Raw genomic sequence first — 17,193 nt, 5'->3', positions numbered from 1 at the left:
TGAAATCGAAAAAATTTTAAAAATAGGTAACCACATATCAACATAATACATACTTTATCAGATTTTCAGTTAAACCTTTAGAAATACAACTATGAAACCTCCACTAATTTGATGTAATAGTTTTGTAGTGATACCGAAACAAACAAAGATTTTGTTTTCTAAAGAAATTTTATAAAAAGCTTCTGTTACCCTTGTTACGACCCCTAAATTATTTTTTTCTTAAAAATCTCTCAGTTACTGATATTATCTAGTTATAGTTTGATTATATTACTAATTAGCACAACAAAATACTGAACGCAAAAACAAATTATTTATTATTATTTTATTGACGTTTATTACTCAAACAATTCAACATTTTCATTTGTAATAATAGTGGGATAGCAATATGTTTATTTTTACCCCGTATTACCACAGTCCAGTCCTATACAGTGTTTGTGCACAAAGTAATCACATCTGTGAGTCTGGATGACTATTTGTATCTCAGAGATTAAGCGTCCAGTGCGATATATGGTGACGCATTGACGGACAACAAGCAGCCTTCGTTCCATAAACAATGAAGAATGTGATTTCAACATAGGATAAACAAGTTCAGTCCCTTATTAATCTACTTTATGTGTTGAATGTATACAATTCAACTACTTGGTGAAAAGTGATTATCAAAGATATCGTCGCCAATAACATTACGAATATGGCATAATATATTGTGTAGTGCCAATGTTATTCCTCATGTGGTTCCACACGCAAACACCAAGTACTTCAGTAGTTAGTTACATATTTTTTTATTAGACAGCTTATTTAAATAAATGAAAATTATAATATCAAAGGATATGTTACACAACGCTATCTAGTCCCAAACTAAGCAGAACTTGTACTGTAGGTACTAGAAAATAATACACAGAAGACACCTAGACCAACAGAGACATAGTGATAAATAATTATGAAGGGATAGTACTCACGACCATCGAAAGATAAGGCTGTATGTTAAGCCGCTAGTCTACTAAGATCATCGTTGAATTTGACGACAATAATTATTACACGCTTTGCTATAAATATCATTATTATAGGGAAGTCGCATTACCATGGTACCACCTACTAAGACAGTCCCTACTGCCTATTATTATATAGATATACCAGTATTATGTATACAACAACTGTTTCAATTTAATACGAAGGAAAACAATTAACAATTGCAGGAATCGAGATACTCCGCGAAACGTTAGCAAGTCGATTACCTGTTATTTTAACAACAACAGTTCATTTACGGGCGTGTATGATGTGTAATTAATTTTATAAACATGAAATATATTTGTATATTTTATTATATATTCATTTATTGAGTTTAATAATACCTACTGTTTACCGAATGAAATTAAGAATAAGTTTTCAATTATTTAAACTTTAACGCGCAATATGTGTAAACTTGATATGGAAAGCTGAAGGTTGTACTGGTAGATATTAACTTTTTCAATTAACTATTTTCTATTCAAACGGTAACAAAAAATAATTACTTTTTTAAGAGTTTGAGTAAACAATATGTACGTCTTATATTTATTTTCTGATTATTTAGTATTACTTCAATATTATAAGTGAATAGATCTATAAATAAATAAAATTATCACCATATCATCAGTATTTTCCACATTTATTAATAATATTTAGATCATTATTAAATTATTAAAATGTATATTACAATAGCACAAGTAAAATGTTTGAATATAGATTGAATATAACAATTTAATTTCATGTAATTAAATTTGCAGAATTAATAATATTCCATTTGATATTCTATATATAAAATCAATTAATATACAATAAATGAACTGAGATATCCAATTGTGTATAATAAAATAATTATTAACAGAGTTTTGGAGTTAGGATTGCAAAGAGTAAATTTAATTATAATTATAATTACGAAATAGTATGATTCCAATAACACGCGATATTGACATAAATGGTATCGCAAAAAACCGTCCGCGGCATTGTGTCATCGTGAAGACGATCATCAGATAAAAACAAGTCAGTCCAAATTAAACGAATCATCTTGGAAGATTCTCGAAAGCGTGCGAACAGATTCTTGTTATGCAATTTGCAAGCAAATCGTGCATGCAAAATGAGGGTTAATTCATAATATTTTTTAATTCAATCTTTATCCGAAAGTGTACTTAATTTTCATGACTATAATAATACCCAAATATTATATTTTACAGCAGCGTCATCACCATAATCTAACTGCGGTTGCCAACCCGCGTGCCAAACGTGGCAATTACTGCCAAACCCTTCAATAGGAAGCCTATGTTTAGCAGTGGACAGTTAACGACTGATATAATGATAATGATTATATATTATTTTCTTAAATTTTCCTAAGAATATACCTATCTAGCAAAACCGATTTCTAGTCCTCAAACTTCTAATGTTTCTTTTGGGGGAATAAATTCAATTACCAAACTTATAGTAACACATCTAAAAGCATGATTAATAATTTGATATTTGTATAAACTATGCTCGTTTAAAATCCATACTCACTACAATCAAACCTTGAAAATACGGTACTCAGCTTGTATACGTACAAAGAGTGAATAAAGCTCATAAATAAAATAAACAGTAAGCATATCAATAATGCACATAAATTGTAATAATAAGTAGATTTAAATTATACCGGTCAAAAACAAAACGGAGTGAACGATGATGGTTCCGTCTCTATATTTAAAAGTTTCCATTTACTTGAATATTAATTGAGCTGTAAATGTTGTACTGAAAGCAAGATTACTTCGTAACGGATTAACAATTGCTTAAAATTGATTCATTTAAAACTGTTTCATTCAATTCCAGGTAATCTAACATTACGAAAAAAAAAGATTTGATTTTTTATTTGTAACGAATAAACTCAGAAAATACTTAATAGATATTTAAAATGGCATTATTAGCGAGTAGCAACACAACAAACCTATATGACTATATATACTCAGATAATGACGACGAAAGATTTATTAAAAAAAAATTAACCCCACACAATTTAATCGAGCGAAGCTAAGACGGGTTGCTAGTACATCAATAAAATAATAATAAAAATCCTACAATTAATTAGGATTAAAAAAATTGAATAAAAACACTTGTTCTAAACAACATGATGATAAGATTATTTATATTATAGATAAGTATTCTTGTAATTAAGTTTACTTAAATAAATAATATTCTTATTTATAATTTCTGATTTTTATATATATAGTTAAAAAGTATCCCCTTGTAGGGGATGATACATTTTGTGACACTTCCCAAATTCTTAGGGACTTAATCATAAAACATTTATTTGACATTTTAGATCGCATTTTAAAAGATACTGATACTTTCCGACGATACTGAGGACGCGGAGGGATTTTGAAGAATAAAAATTCTTTTTAATGAACGAGGGATTGAGAAGGCTCAATATAAAAAAAGTTATGTTTTATTTTATATGTCGATCAAACTTATACTATTAAGTTACGATGCCTTAGCATGCATACAAACGTTAATACGATTAAACAGATGAGAGTCCGATTTTTACAAATAAATCTTGGGTCCAGATGTCTTACAGAACTGGTAAAAAGACGTTCGCTTTGAACATCTGGTTTTATAATATGTTAGAAATGTATCACTGCGAACATTATCTGTTGTCTAAATTGAATCCCAGAAAATAAACTAACAATATATCTCTGATCTATCATATACCAAATATGATAAATATATAATTTAAAGAAAATATCAAGGAAGCCATTAACTGTCCACTGCTGAACATAGGTCTTCCCTTAGAGGGTTTTGCTAGTAGCTGCCATGTTTGGCAGGCAGATTAGCAACCGCAGTTGGGTTTTGAAGATGTTTATTTAATTATGTAACTCTTTATTGCACCAAAAACATAAAAATAAACATATATGTCATTGTCATAAAAATAAACATATGTGTCAACAATTCAACTGAAATACAGTAGCATGAAGTACAGATTAAAATATACATATAAAGGTACAAAAGGCGGTCTTATCGCTAGGGTGATCTTTTACAGACAACCTTTGGTTAAAGGAAAACATATAGATATTTTAAGAAAGACGCTGCAGCCCATTCCTCGCCCTCCATCAACGCATTACGGCACCCACGGGCAAGAATAGGGTGGCCTATTCTATGCCGGGACCAAATCAATTCTTACAATAAATAAATAATATTAAAAAGAAAATGCACCTAAACAGGAAAATAGTTTACCGTATTTAATACGATAAAATGCATTTTAATCCGACCGCCTGTTTGACCGATAATGAGGCTGGTTGACGTAATTAAAATGACCATGACATAGTACTAGTACTTAATTATAAAAGCAGAGTAAATAATTACACATTATTTTCATTATTTTGCTAAATATGATAAAGGTTAACTAAAAAGTCGTCAAGGTCGCAAAATATGAACAAAGTTTATATTCACAACAATAAATCTATAAATGTAAAAAAAAGTCTGTACATGTACTCTAAAATAAATATTCTTTTTTTTTAAACCGCGGATACTACCATTACGCATATAAGTAAGAAGGTAAACTCAAGATCCTTTCAAACTTTTCACAAACAAAAAACACATTCCGCGTGTAAAAAGCCGAATGTTTTTTAGATTTTGTATGTTATCCCATATCTTTTGCAAAATGATCAGATTTCCAAGTTTATAAGGATTGACAGATGAAGGATAAAATGAACGTCGACTAAAGGGATCTATGGAAGCCAATATAATTTAACCTTCATGCCATCTTAAAGAAAAAAAGAAGGAAATAAATTTGTCTGTATTTCTAATGTTTCTTCGCCAATCCGTTGTATGATTAGGGACTATATTTTTGTTGAAAATAATTTCATACTGTTATCACGTTTTATTAAAAATGAACTCTTTTTTTATTTAATGTATATTTAATAGAATCGCAACTAAGCCACCTATCAATTAAATAATACAAGACACATGTCCGTGTTGAATACAGGATTTTGAAATGTCTTTTTATTTATTACATAAAAAATTTTGTTTCACATAAAAAGCCGACTTCAATTGTGGCAAAACTAGTTATTTTAATTTAAAAAATTAATTGCTAAACCGATTTGGATAAAATTTCTATGGAACCAATCTATATGTATATTCTTTCAAATAAAAATAAGAAATTTCCAAATCAGTTTACAACTGATGGAGTAATAAGGTAACAAACAATAGTACAACTGAATTAACCTCCTTTTTTATGAAGTCGGTTAAAAACAAAGGATGTTGAAACTGAAGATTTTACCTGTGTATGATGATAGACATTAACATACATATATTGACATACTTGCAGTCGGATTTCTATTAGAAAAATATGACATTAGCAGGAAAATACATATTTGTAATAAACTGTCTAAATTCGAAAAACGGAGTTAATAAATATTTTGTCGTCAAGAGCTGCAGGTGACTTGACGCTTTCAAATTAAATTTCGAAAGACCATTAAAAATAAGGTCTACTATATGTATATATTCGATATGATTTCGATCAATTTTTTTTATACAACTTACAATGGCAAACAAGCTGACGGCTTACCAGATGGAAAGTGGTAACCGTCGTCTATAGACATGAGCAGAACCATGGACATAACAGAGTATACTGTTTCGCCCATGATACCCCCCATGCGTTGCCATTCCTAAGGACTCAGGTGTTATTCCTCTGTACCCTGTAAATTCACGCCATATCCCTCCCTTCAAAACCGAAACACAGCCATACAAACATAACTGCTTCACAGTTGAAACACGAATGGGCAGAGGTACCCAAGCAAACGACTTTTATACAAAGTCTCCATATTTGATTATATACAACAAAATGACAAAAGTAATAATTTCATTAAATAACGTTATCATTTTAGACACAATATAGACATTGCAATGGTAATAAATAAATGTACACTATTTGTAGCGAGCAACATTGAGATCTCGTTTGGAACGTATAAAATCAGGTAACTGGCGTAGCTTTTCGTTTCGATTTAATGCACCGACTTCAATCTCGCAAGTTGTAATAGAAAGTGTACTTTACCGCTTTTTAATTCTCACTTTGTTTACCTCAATATTTTCGTAGACTAAGGTATCTGTTTAGTTTTAAGACAAGCTTTTATAGGTAATTAGTTTTACAAAGCGGGATTTAGTCCTACAATAAAGGTGAATTAAATCCATCGACTAATCTTTACTCTGTACAAAAGTAATACGGGACTAATATGTTAATACGTAGGGTACGTATTACGATTGCGACAATAATTATCAAAATCGGTTCAAATTTCGAAGTAATCGCGTAATATATAAACCAAAAATACACGCAAATTGAGAAATAGCCTCGTTTGGAAGGTGTTTAAAAATCTTTGCTTATATCAAGTTGAGAATTGGATGCGAAAAAAATGTACATAAAATATTAGCGGATGCTTTTAAAATTACATCATTTATTAGTCATATTTGCTTATATTGTAGGATTTGCAGGCGGTCAGATATAGATGGTTAAATATCCATAATCACCGATATCGTAAATGTGAAAGTAACTGTTTGTTTTTCCGATTTAGTCTGATATTAAGTTAGCGATTGTCATTTTGTTAAAGTGGCCCTTTTTCAATGTGCAGCAAAATCCCGCCTGTAGCAAAACAAAATCTACTTGAGGATACAAAACTCGACAATCGCTAAACATACTAAAAAATAACCGAAACCTATGAAGCTCAATCTTTTAAAAATGGCTTTAAAAAGTACTAGTTAATTTTAACGTAATTTGTAAAAATTGCCAACGTATTAAAAATCTACTTAATATTATAAATTTATGCAAAATGAGATAAATAAAAAATCATTTAGTACACAGTAAATGCAACTATGGTTGTCTTGTCAAATCCTGTTCTCTCGTTCTTACTTGCATTTCGGAATGAGTTTTTAGATGTTTAGGTCATAAAAATATATTATATACAGTACATAATATCTGCAGACAAATATAACAAACGTTTTATGTAGTGTATTCTGTTCATGGAACCTGTTAACCGGAATATGTTCACTGATTAGGATAAAAAGTAACCTATTTCTTTCTCCATCCCATATAATACCGATATACCAAACCTCATTACGATTGGTTAAACCGTTAAGACTCTAAAAGGTAACAAACTTAAGTTCACATTTATAATATTATTATATAAAATCGCACGGTATCGCGATATTTTAGTTCCTAGCAATATCGGCGCCTTCAAATCTTTATGGTCACCTGTCTATCATTATAACAACCAATGAACTAGGGTACGAATCTCTCTTCCATATAAAAAAGGATAATAGGCTGGTTGTTTGTTACCTCTCTGCGCCTTAACGGCTCGATCAATCATCAACATTGTTATACATGCAGTATATGACTTAGAAGGGTAGAAGGGTACTTTTTTATCCCAAAATCGTGAACGAAGCCGCAAACACAGCTAACTTAAATCTTTACGGTTTATAATAAAATTCAAACAATGAAGATATATTAACAACTTTACTAGATATTGTTGTGATATTAATAACGTAACATTATGGAATGTTATATCTTTATTGAGTGAGAACATAGAATTATGTAGCTTTATGAGTTACAAAACATCAATTTTTATTATTGCAAAGGCTTAATTGTTGTTGATAAGTTAATTGATAAATAAACATAATTTCTAGAGAAACAAAGCACAATACAAACGACGGAAATCTTAAATCGAAAATAAAACGCTATGGCAACCGCGTAATCAATGTGGTTATAATGCCGATTAAAATATTTTACATTAATACCATTCTTTATTATTACAAACGTATTTGTGAATTTAACGAAAGCCGTCTTTTAACCAGGAGCATCAAACCCCTATTTTATATAAATTACACTAAAGAATTCGACTTTGTAAAATATGTGATAATACTCCATGAATGCAATAAAAATCTAAATGACTTCGTATAACTTGCCGATGGCACTGTAACAATTTGTTAATATTACATCCTCGGCAAGAGAAACCTAAAATCGACCGGTTATAGAAAATGAATCGTATTACAATTTGCGCAAAGCAGTTTTTTTAACCTACCGGGACACCAAGCGCCGAACCGAAGTCCCAACATAAACGACTACATCCACACCTACATCTCTACCGCGGCCAACTTCGATGTTGGCAATTTAGAACCAAATTCGACTTTGCAAGTCATATTAGATCTCGCGATCGTAATACGTAAATTATTTGGGCCGCGGTTGTCAAATACGACAAGGAGGAGAATAAATTATAATATAATACAAGCGGAATCTTCATACTTGACTTAATAAATGTACTTTGACATTTCTATTTTCGAACAATTTCATAATTCAATACACAATCGAGATACTCGTAGACATTAATTAATAATAATCCCATAAAAAAATATTTTAAGGTGGATATTTCACGAATAACCATTAAACTTTGATTACTATCAATACAAAAAGATACAAGAGATTTATAAGTACAATTTTTAATGTAATTGATGAAACAGGGTAAAATGTACGAACATGTGGAAAAAGTCGAAGAAAATGAAATGAAAATGACGAAACAGATATGCAATTTGAAATTGGAATGCCGCTGATACCTACCAAGGGGATCAAGCCTCCGGAATCAATGTGTAATGACTACGACATAAATTATAAAAAGGGACGAAGGAAGAGTAGTCCGCAATGGATTAGACACAGATATTGATAAAATGGTAGTTAATCATTTTAAATAAATTAAGCAGTGGAAGTCCAATATAGAATCTATTGGGAACTCAATTTACGAATTTTATTTTGGTTTTGTTATTTAGACGTAGTGATAATTCTGTAATGAAAAAAAAAAACTCTATTCAATAATAGATCGACGACTATACAATTCACAAAGTATCCTGTTTAAAATAACATATGAAAAAAAGAAGAAGTTCTTAACTTTTCTATTTTTCTTATCGATAGCAGACAATAATATTAATGGAATTGAATGCATCGTTCTATATATTTAAGAAGATTGCAAAATAAATATTACTGAAAAGTTGTTAAAATACAAGTATCAATAAACAAATACAATCTAATAATCTAGAAAACGACTTAATATAATAGTTATTGATTGATTTCAATTGTTTGCGCTATAAAGATCTTCGAAAGCTAGAGAACTTACGAAGAGCTTCAAGGGACGTATAGTACGTATGTTACAAGATTATTGTTACATATTATAGCTTTACATAATCACAAACGTTTGTTTCAAAACCTGGATTGTTTGAAACAATACTTAATAAAAGTTTTCACAATAGAATTCACACTCGCATTGCAAAAGACTATGGCAGGTATTGAAACAAAAACTGCCCGAATTACCTGGAAACCTAAATGCGCTTTTATATATGAAACATGAGCATCAGATAAGAATGACGAAGAACGAATTACAGTGTATGTAAAAAAAAAAAAACTAGTATTGAACATCCGTTAAGCGCACAGGACGGTGCGTTGCGGTTCACTGGAGCTGAACGGGCTCTGACGCAGTACACCGCACATCGACATTCCCATACGCACTCATAAGTCATAACATACCGATTTATCCACACGACATGCCAATTTTACATTATTATTATAAGCTTCATACTATAAAATACTCGCTATAGCACCACAAATGCACAAATTATTCACATCGCTCAGCGTAAAGCAAATAATCATTATAAAAAACCTAGAAAGTCCGCATAAATACATTCTTAATCACACTTTAACGTACATACGAAGTTCACTCAGAATAAACCCTTATTAGAAATGCAATTGCACATTCTTTAGTGAAATAGATATCTACATCTAAGTAGAAAGCTAATACAATTACCTGAAAAGCGGAGATGCGTTTTGGGGGTAACACTTGCGGAGGTCTATCGACTAGATTTTCCATAGAGTGACGTGTGAGATATCCTTGCTTTTGAAACGCTGTGTTTGTTTTGTATGAAGTACGGTTGAATTTCGTAGCCGGTGCAACGATCCTATTGCCGTTCTCATCATCGTCTTCCCACTCCGTAACAACGTCAGTACGAACATCTTCAAGGGAACGCGAACGACTGCAAGGGCATGCTGCAGGAGGCGCTGGGTTAGGATGTCTTAGGAACCTGGGTCTTTCTCTACTAAAATACAAGTCTGCATGACTCGGCGTCGGCGCACCCGCCGACCGGTAACTCGGTGATAAAAAATAGTAATCTCGTGATTTGTTACTGTAGGCGCTCATCACTGAAAAATCAGAGTATGTGGAACCCTTGGAGGATGCCGTTTTAAAATTCCTCATTTCCATAGGATCAGGCGGACGAAAGTAGAAATTGGGCTGCGGTTGCCGGGCCAACGGCGGCCATGGCCTGAACGGCGGCTCTACGTAATGGGCCGGTTTGGACTTCATGTTAGATCGCGATAGAGCATCCGAGAGCGACGGTGTCGGTACCGTGCGGATTTTGTCGAGGGAACTGCGGCACTGGTATCACGGGCAGCGAGCGGCATGCGCCGGCCCACCACCTGTGTTGCACCACCATCGCAACGCGTTAGACAGAGAAGAGTATATGGAGAAAGGCGCAATTGCGTTCCGCTCGATCCGTTGAATGCGAATACAAGTGAAAGGGGTAGCCCGTGCGCGGTCAATGCGTTGAACACGCTCAGATATTGTTCATAACCCGCGTACGAGCAGATATCTCTTTGTGTTGGTACTATAGCACGATATAAAACGACGTTACTTTTATTAGTCACGACTGTCTCGATTGTAATGTTACGTCGAAATTAACAAGCATGTGGTCCTTCAACCGATTGCTGTTTTGACTTTCTCTTGGCTGGAAATTTTAGTATTTTATCGTTTTAGAAGAACCAAACAATGTTTTAATTAAGAAAATACTAATTTCAAACAATAATATTATCACAGATAACATACAAGTGTTGGAGACAAATGCATTTGAAAGCTTTTGGTTACGAAACACGACAGGATTCTGAAAGATGTTACTTGAGGTAGTAGCCGATGTCAATTTTTTATGGAACAATACAATAAATCATACAAATAATACTGCGCACGTCTGCACCCACGCTAGTCTAGAAATAACGTTGGAAAATTCAAACATTTAATTAGACGCCATATTCGTAACGAAGGAACTCAAGGCTGTGCCATATACAGATCATGTAATAAACAAGTTTATGTCAGAAGAAACTCATCATAATCTTAATTTCAGCCTACGCAAGGGAAACGAATAATAATTATGACTATGACCAACGATTAGTACCTGTATGTTGTGCTATAAATCACTGCGGATGATACAAAAAAGAACAATAGCATCTGAATATTCATAACGTTGCTCATTAAAGATGCTGAAATAACAAATAACTGAAAACTAAATACGTATTACTCTTAAAATTATTTAAATATTACAAATGAATTTTAATTAAGTATTAATTGCCTAATTAAAATCTGAAACATATTACTTCTAATACATTTGACAAATTATGGAAAATTTTAAGTGTCTACGCGGGCAGTATTAACCAACTAATACAAATGGTTAATTGTAGCAGAGTTGATGGAATTGTTTCTTCTTGTATCATTTTACATTTCTGCTATTAACGTGACTATTTGTGGTTATTACTGCGGTAAGATCATCGTATAAATATAAATACAGTTAGCTTTTAGTACTCAAGTGTGTGTAAAACACTGATTTAATTTCTCTTGCATATTCGCCGATAAAAATAATTCATCCATTATATCAAAGTACAAGGTACTTAAGAATTGAATTATTTAATGTAAATAAATACACTATACTACTTTATACATATATTTTATATTGCTATTTTACAAAATAAATCAAATCGAAGTGACACACAAACCCAGACACACACAAACACCTCGGTTTGCATGTGTTTGCCTTCGGGCCTTTGAAACTACTAGATGGATTTTATTGAAGTTTTCTCCATCATTCAGATAATTTCTCAAGGAAAATTATACAACTTAGACTTTTTTTATTTAACATAGCCAAGAAACTAATAAATATAAGCCAAGAAATGCCTACTTTAGAAACAAATACAAAACTTTTAAAAAACAAAAGTGGCACAATGTCACTGGAGAGAAACACTACTTTTTTGTAAAAAGCAAGATTTTGGAAACAGATAAACGAATAAACAGAAATTTAAATCTGTTATTTTTACATTTATAATTTAAAAAGACCTAACAAACATTTTGAGTGGAGGCAACTATAGGGATGAAATTACTTATAAATAAAAAAAAGCAAATTCACTTCTTATACAGAAACTTTTGCCATAACAAAAATAAGATACATTTAAGCTGTTAACATACTTTTTATCGAGCTATTTAAATTTTTTATAACAGTAAATTAGTGTTTGCTTTTATAAGACTCTAACATTAAGTTAGATGATTGGTGGAAGGCTGTAGATTATAAGTATCAATAACTTCAAAATCACGCGAACCAACGTAGAAGACCTTTAATAAATAAATGCATAAGCTAGATCATAAAATGTATTTGTACTGAACAGGGACAAAAAGTAGTACAGTAAAAACTGAGATATAAACGTAATAGAAGTCGTGTCGCTTAAGATTCACACAATTTCTAATCTTGTATCTGATGTATTGGTCGATAACGATCGACAATTTGTTAAGTATTTTGTAATCAGATAAGTTTGAGAACTGTAAAAAAACTAACATAATAAAATTGTAACTAGTCGAAGTTTGTACATAAGATACATTTAATAGAAATTTATAAGAGGATTTTTTATAAGAGCAATAATAGCCAAACCAATAATTTTTAGAAATTCTGTCTGTCTGTATGTTTGTTCACGCAATGACTACTGCATCAAATTTGATGTGATATACACAGTTGTGTTCCCGAAAGGCTAACTTAATATCTGGCATGTTTTATCATAATTCGTCAAAATCCATGCGTACAAAATAGCCGACAAAAAAACTAGGGATAAAAAAATCATGAACAGGGCAACAAAGAGAATTTGCTTCGTAAAATTCATAATGGCTGCGCTAAAGACAATAAATAGATAATATAATAATTAATATTATATGTAAGCAAGTTACTGAAAACGGTTAACAATCTTAACGGAAAATAATTATGTAATGATTACCATATACTGTACTACATATATTGTCCTACAATATCATTGAGAAATAGCATTACGTTTTGTGACATATATATATATATATATATATATATATATAGTATATCACAAAACTATATTTTAAGTAGGTTGTGGTATATTTATTAATATATGTATATTATATTTCTTTATTATTATTATTATTTCCCCCATAGGGGGAAGCCTATGTTTAGCAGCGGACAGTTAACGGCTGATATGATATGATAATTAATGTTCATTGGTTTTTTATTTAAAATTATATTCTACTCGGATTTTGTAATTTGCCTTCTTATGGAAGTCGGTTCTATTCATGAAACAGAATTCTCTTTTAGTAATACCTATAAACGTGTAATACAATTTCCATATTGAATAAATTACCAGTAAAAATATTATTAAATACTTTGCCTACTCAGCTGTTTGTATTTAAATATATCTAATAGAAGTCTTATTTAACTTTCTATTTACTTCTTCGTTAGAAAGGTACGAAGCACACGTGTTGTGAAAATATGATTTTAAAAATATTTGGAAATAATAACAAATTCTACATAGTCTTTCTAATATAATGAGATAAAAAGAAGGATATAATAAAGAAGGACTACTTATTATCTAACTCAGTAAAGCGGACAAAGTCGCAGATAAAAGCTAGTTATTTATATTATAGTCTACAATACTAGAATAGAAAACATAAGTAATAAACTTTTGCTTTGTTTTAAGTCTTCATTTAACGAAGCTCTAGTTTAGCTCTATACAAATTAAAGTGGATACTAATATTATTTCCACTATGTTTCAATTTCCCTCTTAGAGGAACAACAATAGGGACGATAATGAATTGTTATGTTGTTGCATGATGCATATTATAATACAATTAAAGTCACTAATGCTATTTCTAGTAGGTTCAATTACTATTATTAGGTAAGAGTTTATCTGCCTCGTTTCTTATACGGGTACTAGGTGAAACATAACGTAATGAAATAACAATAACATGTAACGCAATTAATAAGAGTGCCTACAATGATGTATTAGGTTACGTAAAATTGTTCGCAGTATTAACAAAAACATGACTTCATAATGAGTCACTGTACACCGAAAAACCCTACACAGAAAAGTAAACATCGGCACAATTAGGACAAATGGACATACGCATAAACTGAATCACTTGTATGTAGCTCAGTTACCGCATCTTTGTATTGCAATCAATTGAAAGTTATTGACTTATTAGCCGAAGTCGACGTCGGGTCAAACTGTGTATTTACGAGGCTCCTGTTTCAAGATAAATTGGAACACATCAACTCGATTACAAGCGTCTTATTTATGAACGCGTCCATTTTGAATGTAAAGGATTTTTTTTTATTTGTGTGAATCTTTATACATCACATGATGACGCATTTTAATTATTTAATGTTATATCTATCTCTATCTTCACGCTAAATCCCTAGTGCTCTTTTAATATTTTGTTGCGTAAAAAGACCGCATCTATTACGTTTATTAATCTAGACCATTACTAACTACAATGAATGATCAAAATCACTTTAAAATTGACGAAGCTGCGCTAATATCACTTATAAAAATGATGAATACCTTTTTGAAGTAATTTAAAAAAAACCACCAATACAATAGCCGTCATTTTAAAAATATGATTTAATTGAAGAAATAGTTTTTTAAATTTTTCTTAAAAGGAGGCAATGGATTAACAAAATAATCATTAAATTCTGTCCACAATTGAACAAAAACAAAACTTATATCTTTGAAATGCTTCAAAAAGAATCTATGGAGTTATTCATTAAAAATTACGACGACATTTAATTTGATTAATTAAAAAGGCCCGGAGGAATTATTTATCTCCAAATTAACTTCTATTAATGTTTACATAATTACTTTTAATTTTCTCAAAAGTTTAACATACTTAACCCACACTTACCTACATTTTAGTGCTGTCTTTATATATTACATTGTGTATCTAATATGGTTAGCGAGGTACCCGAGTTGAATTCATTAATGACCCGTTTCTTCATTTCGCCACGGAAAAAGTTAATTATCAACGATAATAGACATGGTTTACGAGTTTTGATGTCTCGAGTCTTGAACGCTACACCATAAAATGACATAAACACGGACCGAAGATTTTCACTCGTGTTTTTTAATTTGATATTACGTAAGGTGACCAAGTATAAAAGCTATCATATCGCTCGCGATAAATGTAATGATACTATACTCGGTACTATTTGTTATTCATGGAAGTAAATGTAGAGCGATGACAGCCAAATACTGTCATTATTCCAAGGAAATCTTTCGCTAAAATCTAAAAATAGTCATTCTCAATTTATTTAAAAGAAACAGAAAAATTAATAAAAAGATAAAAAGTAAAAAATTCTGAGCTGTTATATTTCAGTATTTAGAAATTTCTAAATGATTCTTTTATAATTTATACAGGAAAAAAAGACACATATTAAGTAACATGTTAAGATTTTTATAATGGTGTTCAACGCATCAAAATTATATCGATTTCAACAATTGACATATTTTTTTTTTTATTGGATCTAAACAATAGTCAGCTACAGAAAGCAATAACAAGAAAAGCTCTTAAATAATAAAGCGAAAACGACATCAAGTATATAAGACAGAGCGATTATCTCACTCCTATAGATGGCCATAGTGATCAATTTGTATCAATATGGAAGTTTTGTGACACACAATATAGGAGACTATAATAGGGTTTTATAGGTAACGAAAATAATGATGATGAAAGTATAGCAAGATACTGCAAAGTTGATTGGCAAAGTAACTTAACTGCGCCGCACCTATCCTGGAGAGCGAAGCATTTCCGCTTATAAAATCGTGTCTTAGTAAGACAAATATAACAGTAGCGTGTAAGTTACAATGTAAATAATATTATTTTGTCGTGATCGTGACCGTTGGCGTCAACGCCATGTATGGTCGCCGCCGCTGGTCGTGGCGGCCGCCCGGCCTTTTCGATCCCAATCGCGAGCCATGTACAGCCTATTGAAGACGGTACATTATCATATGAGTAACGCCCGCAAAATTGAATATCACTTTTACTCATTTCCGTTAAGTTAGCTATGTTTTTAAATATACGATTCCATTGGTTATGAACCGGTTTCTTTTCAAGATAATAAGACGTAATATCATAATCCGAAGTCAGTAGAACACAAACAACTATCCTGTTTTTATATTATTACAATTAATATTAAAATAAATTATTAATCCTGTAACTAAAAAATAATATATTTCTAAGATAAAATATGCGCATAAATAAAATGTTTTAATGAAAGTACTATAAGTGACTCGATATTAATTCATAAACTTTATTATATTTTGCAAATTTCAAGAACATACTTTACAGTTTATAACTACTAGACTATCTCATCAGAGTTATGATGCGACATTTATTAGTACCAAAATTTTATAAATATTACATAATACACTTATTTTTATATTTTCTTTTAATGCTATTCTATACCGCTGTCATGTTATCTTTGATGACAAGTAAATACTAACATGTTTCCGACTGGATATACGTCGACATATCTATTTCCGATTTGATCTTGTACAAATCTGCTTACAAGTCTTCTGTGCTTACCGTATACATTTTGGATTTCCAAAAAAAAAAATATGTAAATAAATACCTAATGATACACATCGTTATTATTTTTGTAGTATGTTCATTCATTCGTGATAAACAATTTCTCTAACTGTATTGTTTAACTTAAATGTTAATAACTTATTTTTAGTTTCCAGATGCTCTCTGTTCAAAGTTTTCTAATTTGTTCAACATTTACACACGAAAAAAATTATTTCTAAACCATTGTAGCTACACTTTTTAAAAATCAGATTGCTATAGCCAGCTAACGTGTTAATTCGATCGTGAGAGACTGTTATAACTTAATTATAATTGTGAACAATTATATCGAATTAACTTCAACATTTTGTTGTAGTTAAGTTGTACTCGTTGATCAGAGACTTTTTTGCTAAGATTCGCTTTCATAGAATCAAATAATAAAAGATACAAATGAGGTAATATTAATAAGCACTGCAGTCTAATTAAATAAAAGTTATTAGCA

At 31.0% G+C, this 17,193-nt stretch overlaps 1 protein-coding gene across 3 annotated transcripts in view; it reads right to left on the bottom strand.

The window, feature by feature from the left end:
• LOC113521683 (WD repeat-containing protein 47) overlaps nucleotides 1–17,193 on the bottom strand; it is an 82,464-nt gene that overhangs the window by 42,246 nt on the left and 23,025 nt on the right. Inside the window, exon 1 of one of the 3 annotated variants that reach the window (XM_031911611.2) lies at nucleotides 9,831–10,482. The exons of the other annotated variants lie outside the window; for them this stretch is intronic. Coding sequence (XP_031767471.2) covers nucleotides 9,831–10,385 — 555 coding nt within the window. The 5' untranslated portion in view covers nucleotides 10,386–10,482. Of the gene's footprint in view, nucleotides 1–9,830; nucleotides 10,483–17,193 lie in introns of those variants that run through there. 3 annotated transcript variants of the gene reach the window in all.

The sequence above is a fragment of the Galleria mellonella genome, unplaced genomic scaffold (assembly GCF_026898425.1).
Source record: "Galleria mellonella isolate WM207_F2 unplaced genomic scaffold, CSIRO_AGI_GalMel_v1 utg33, whole genome shotgun sequence".
Lineage (NCBI taxonomy): Eukaryota > Metazoa > Arthropoda > Insecta > Lepidoptera > Pyralidae > Galleria > Galleria mellonella.
This window is presented reverse-complemented; position numbering and strand designations above follow the sequence as displayed.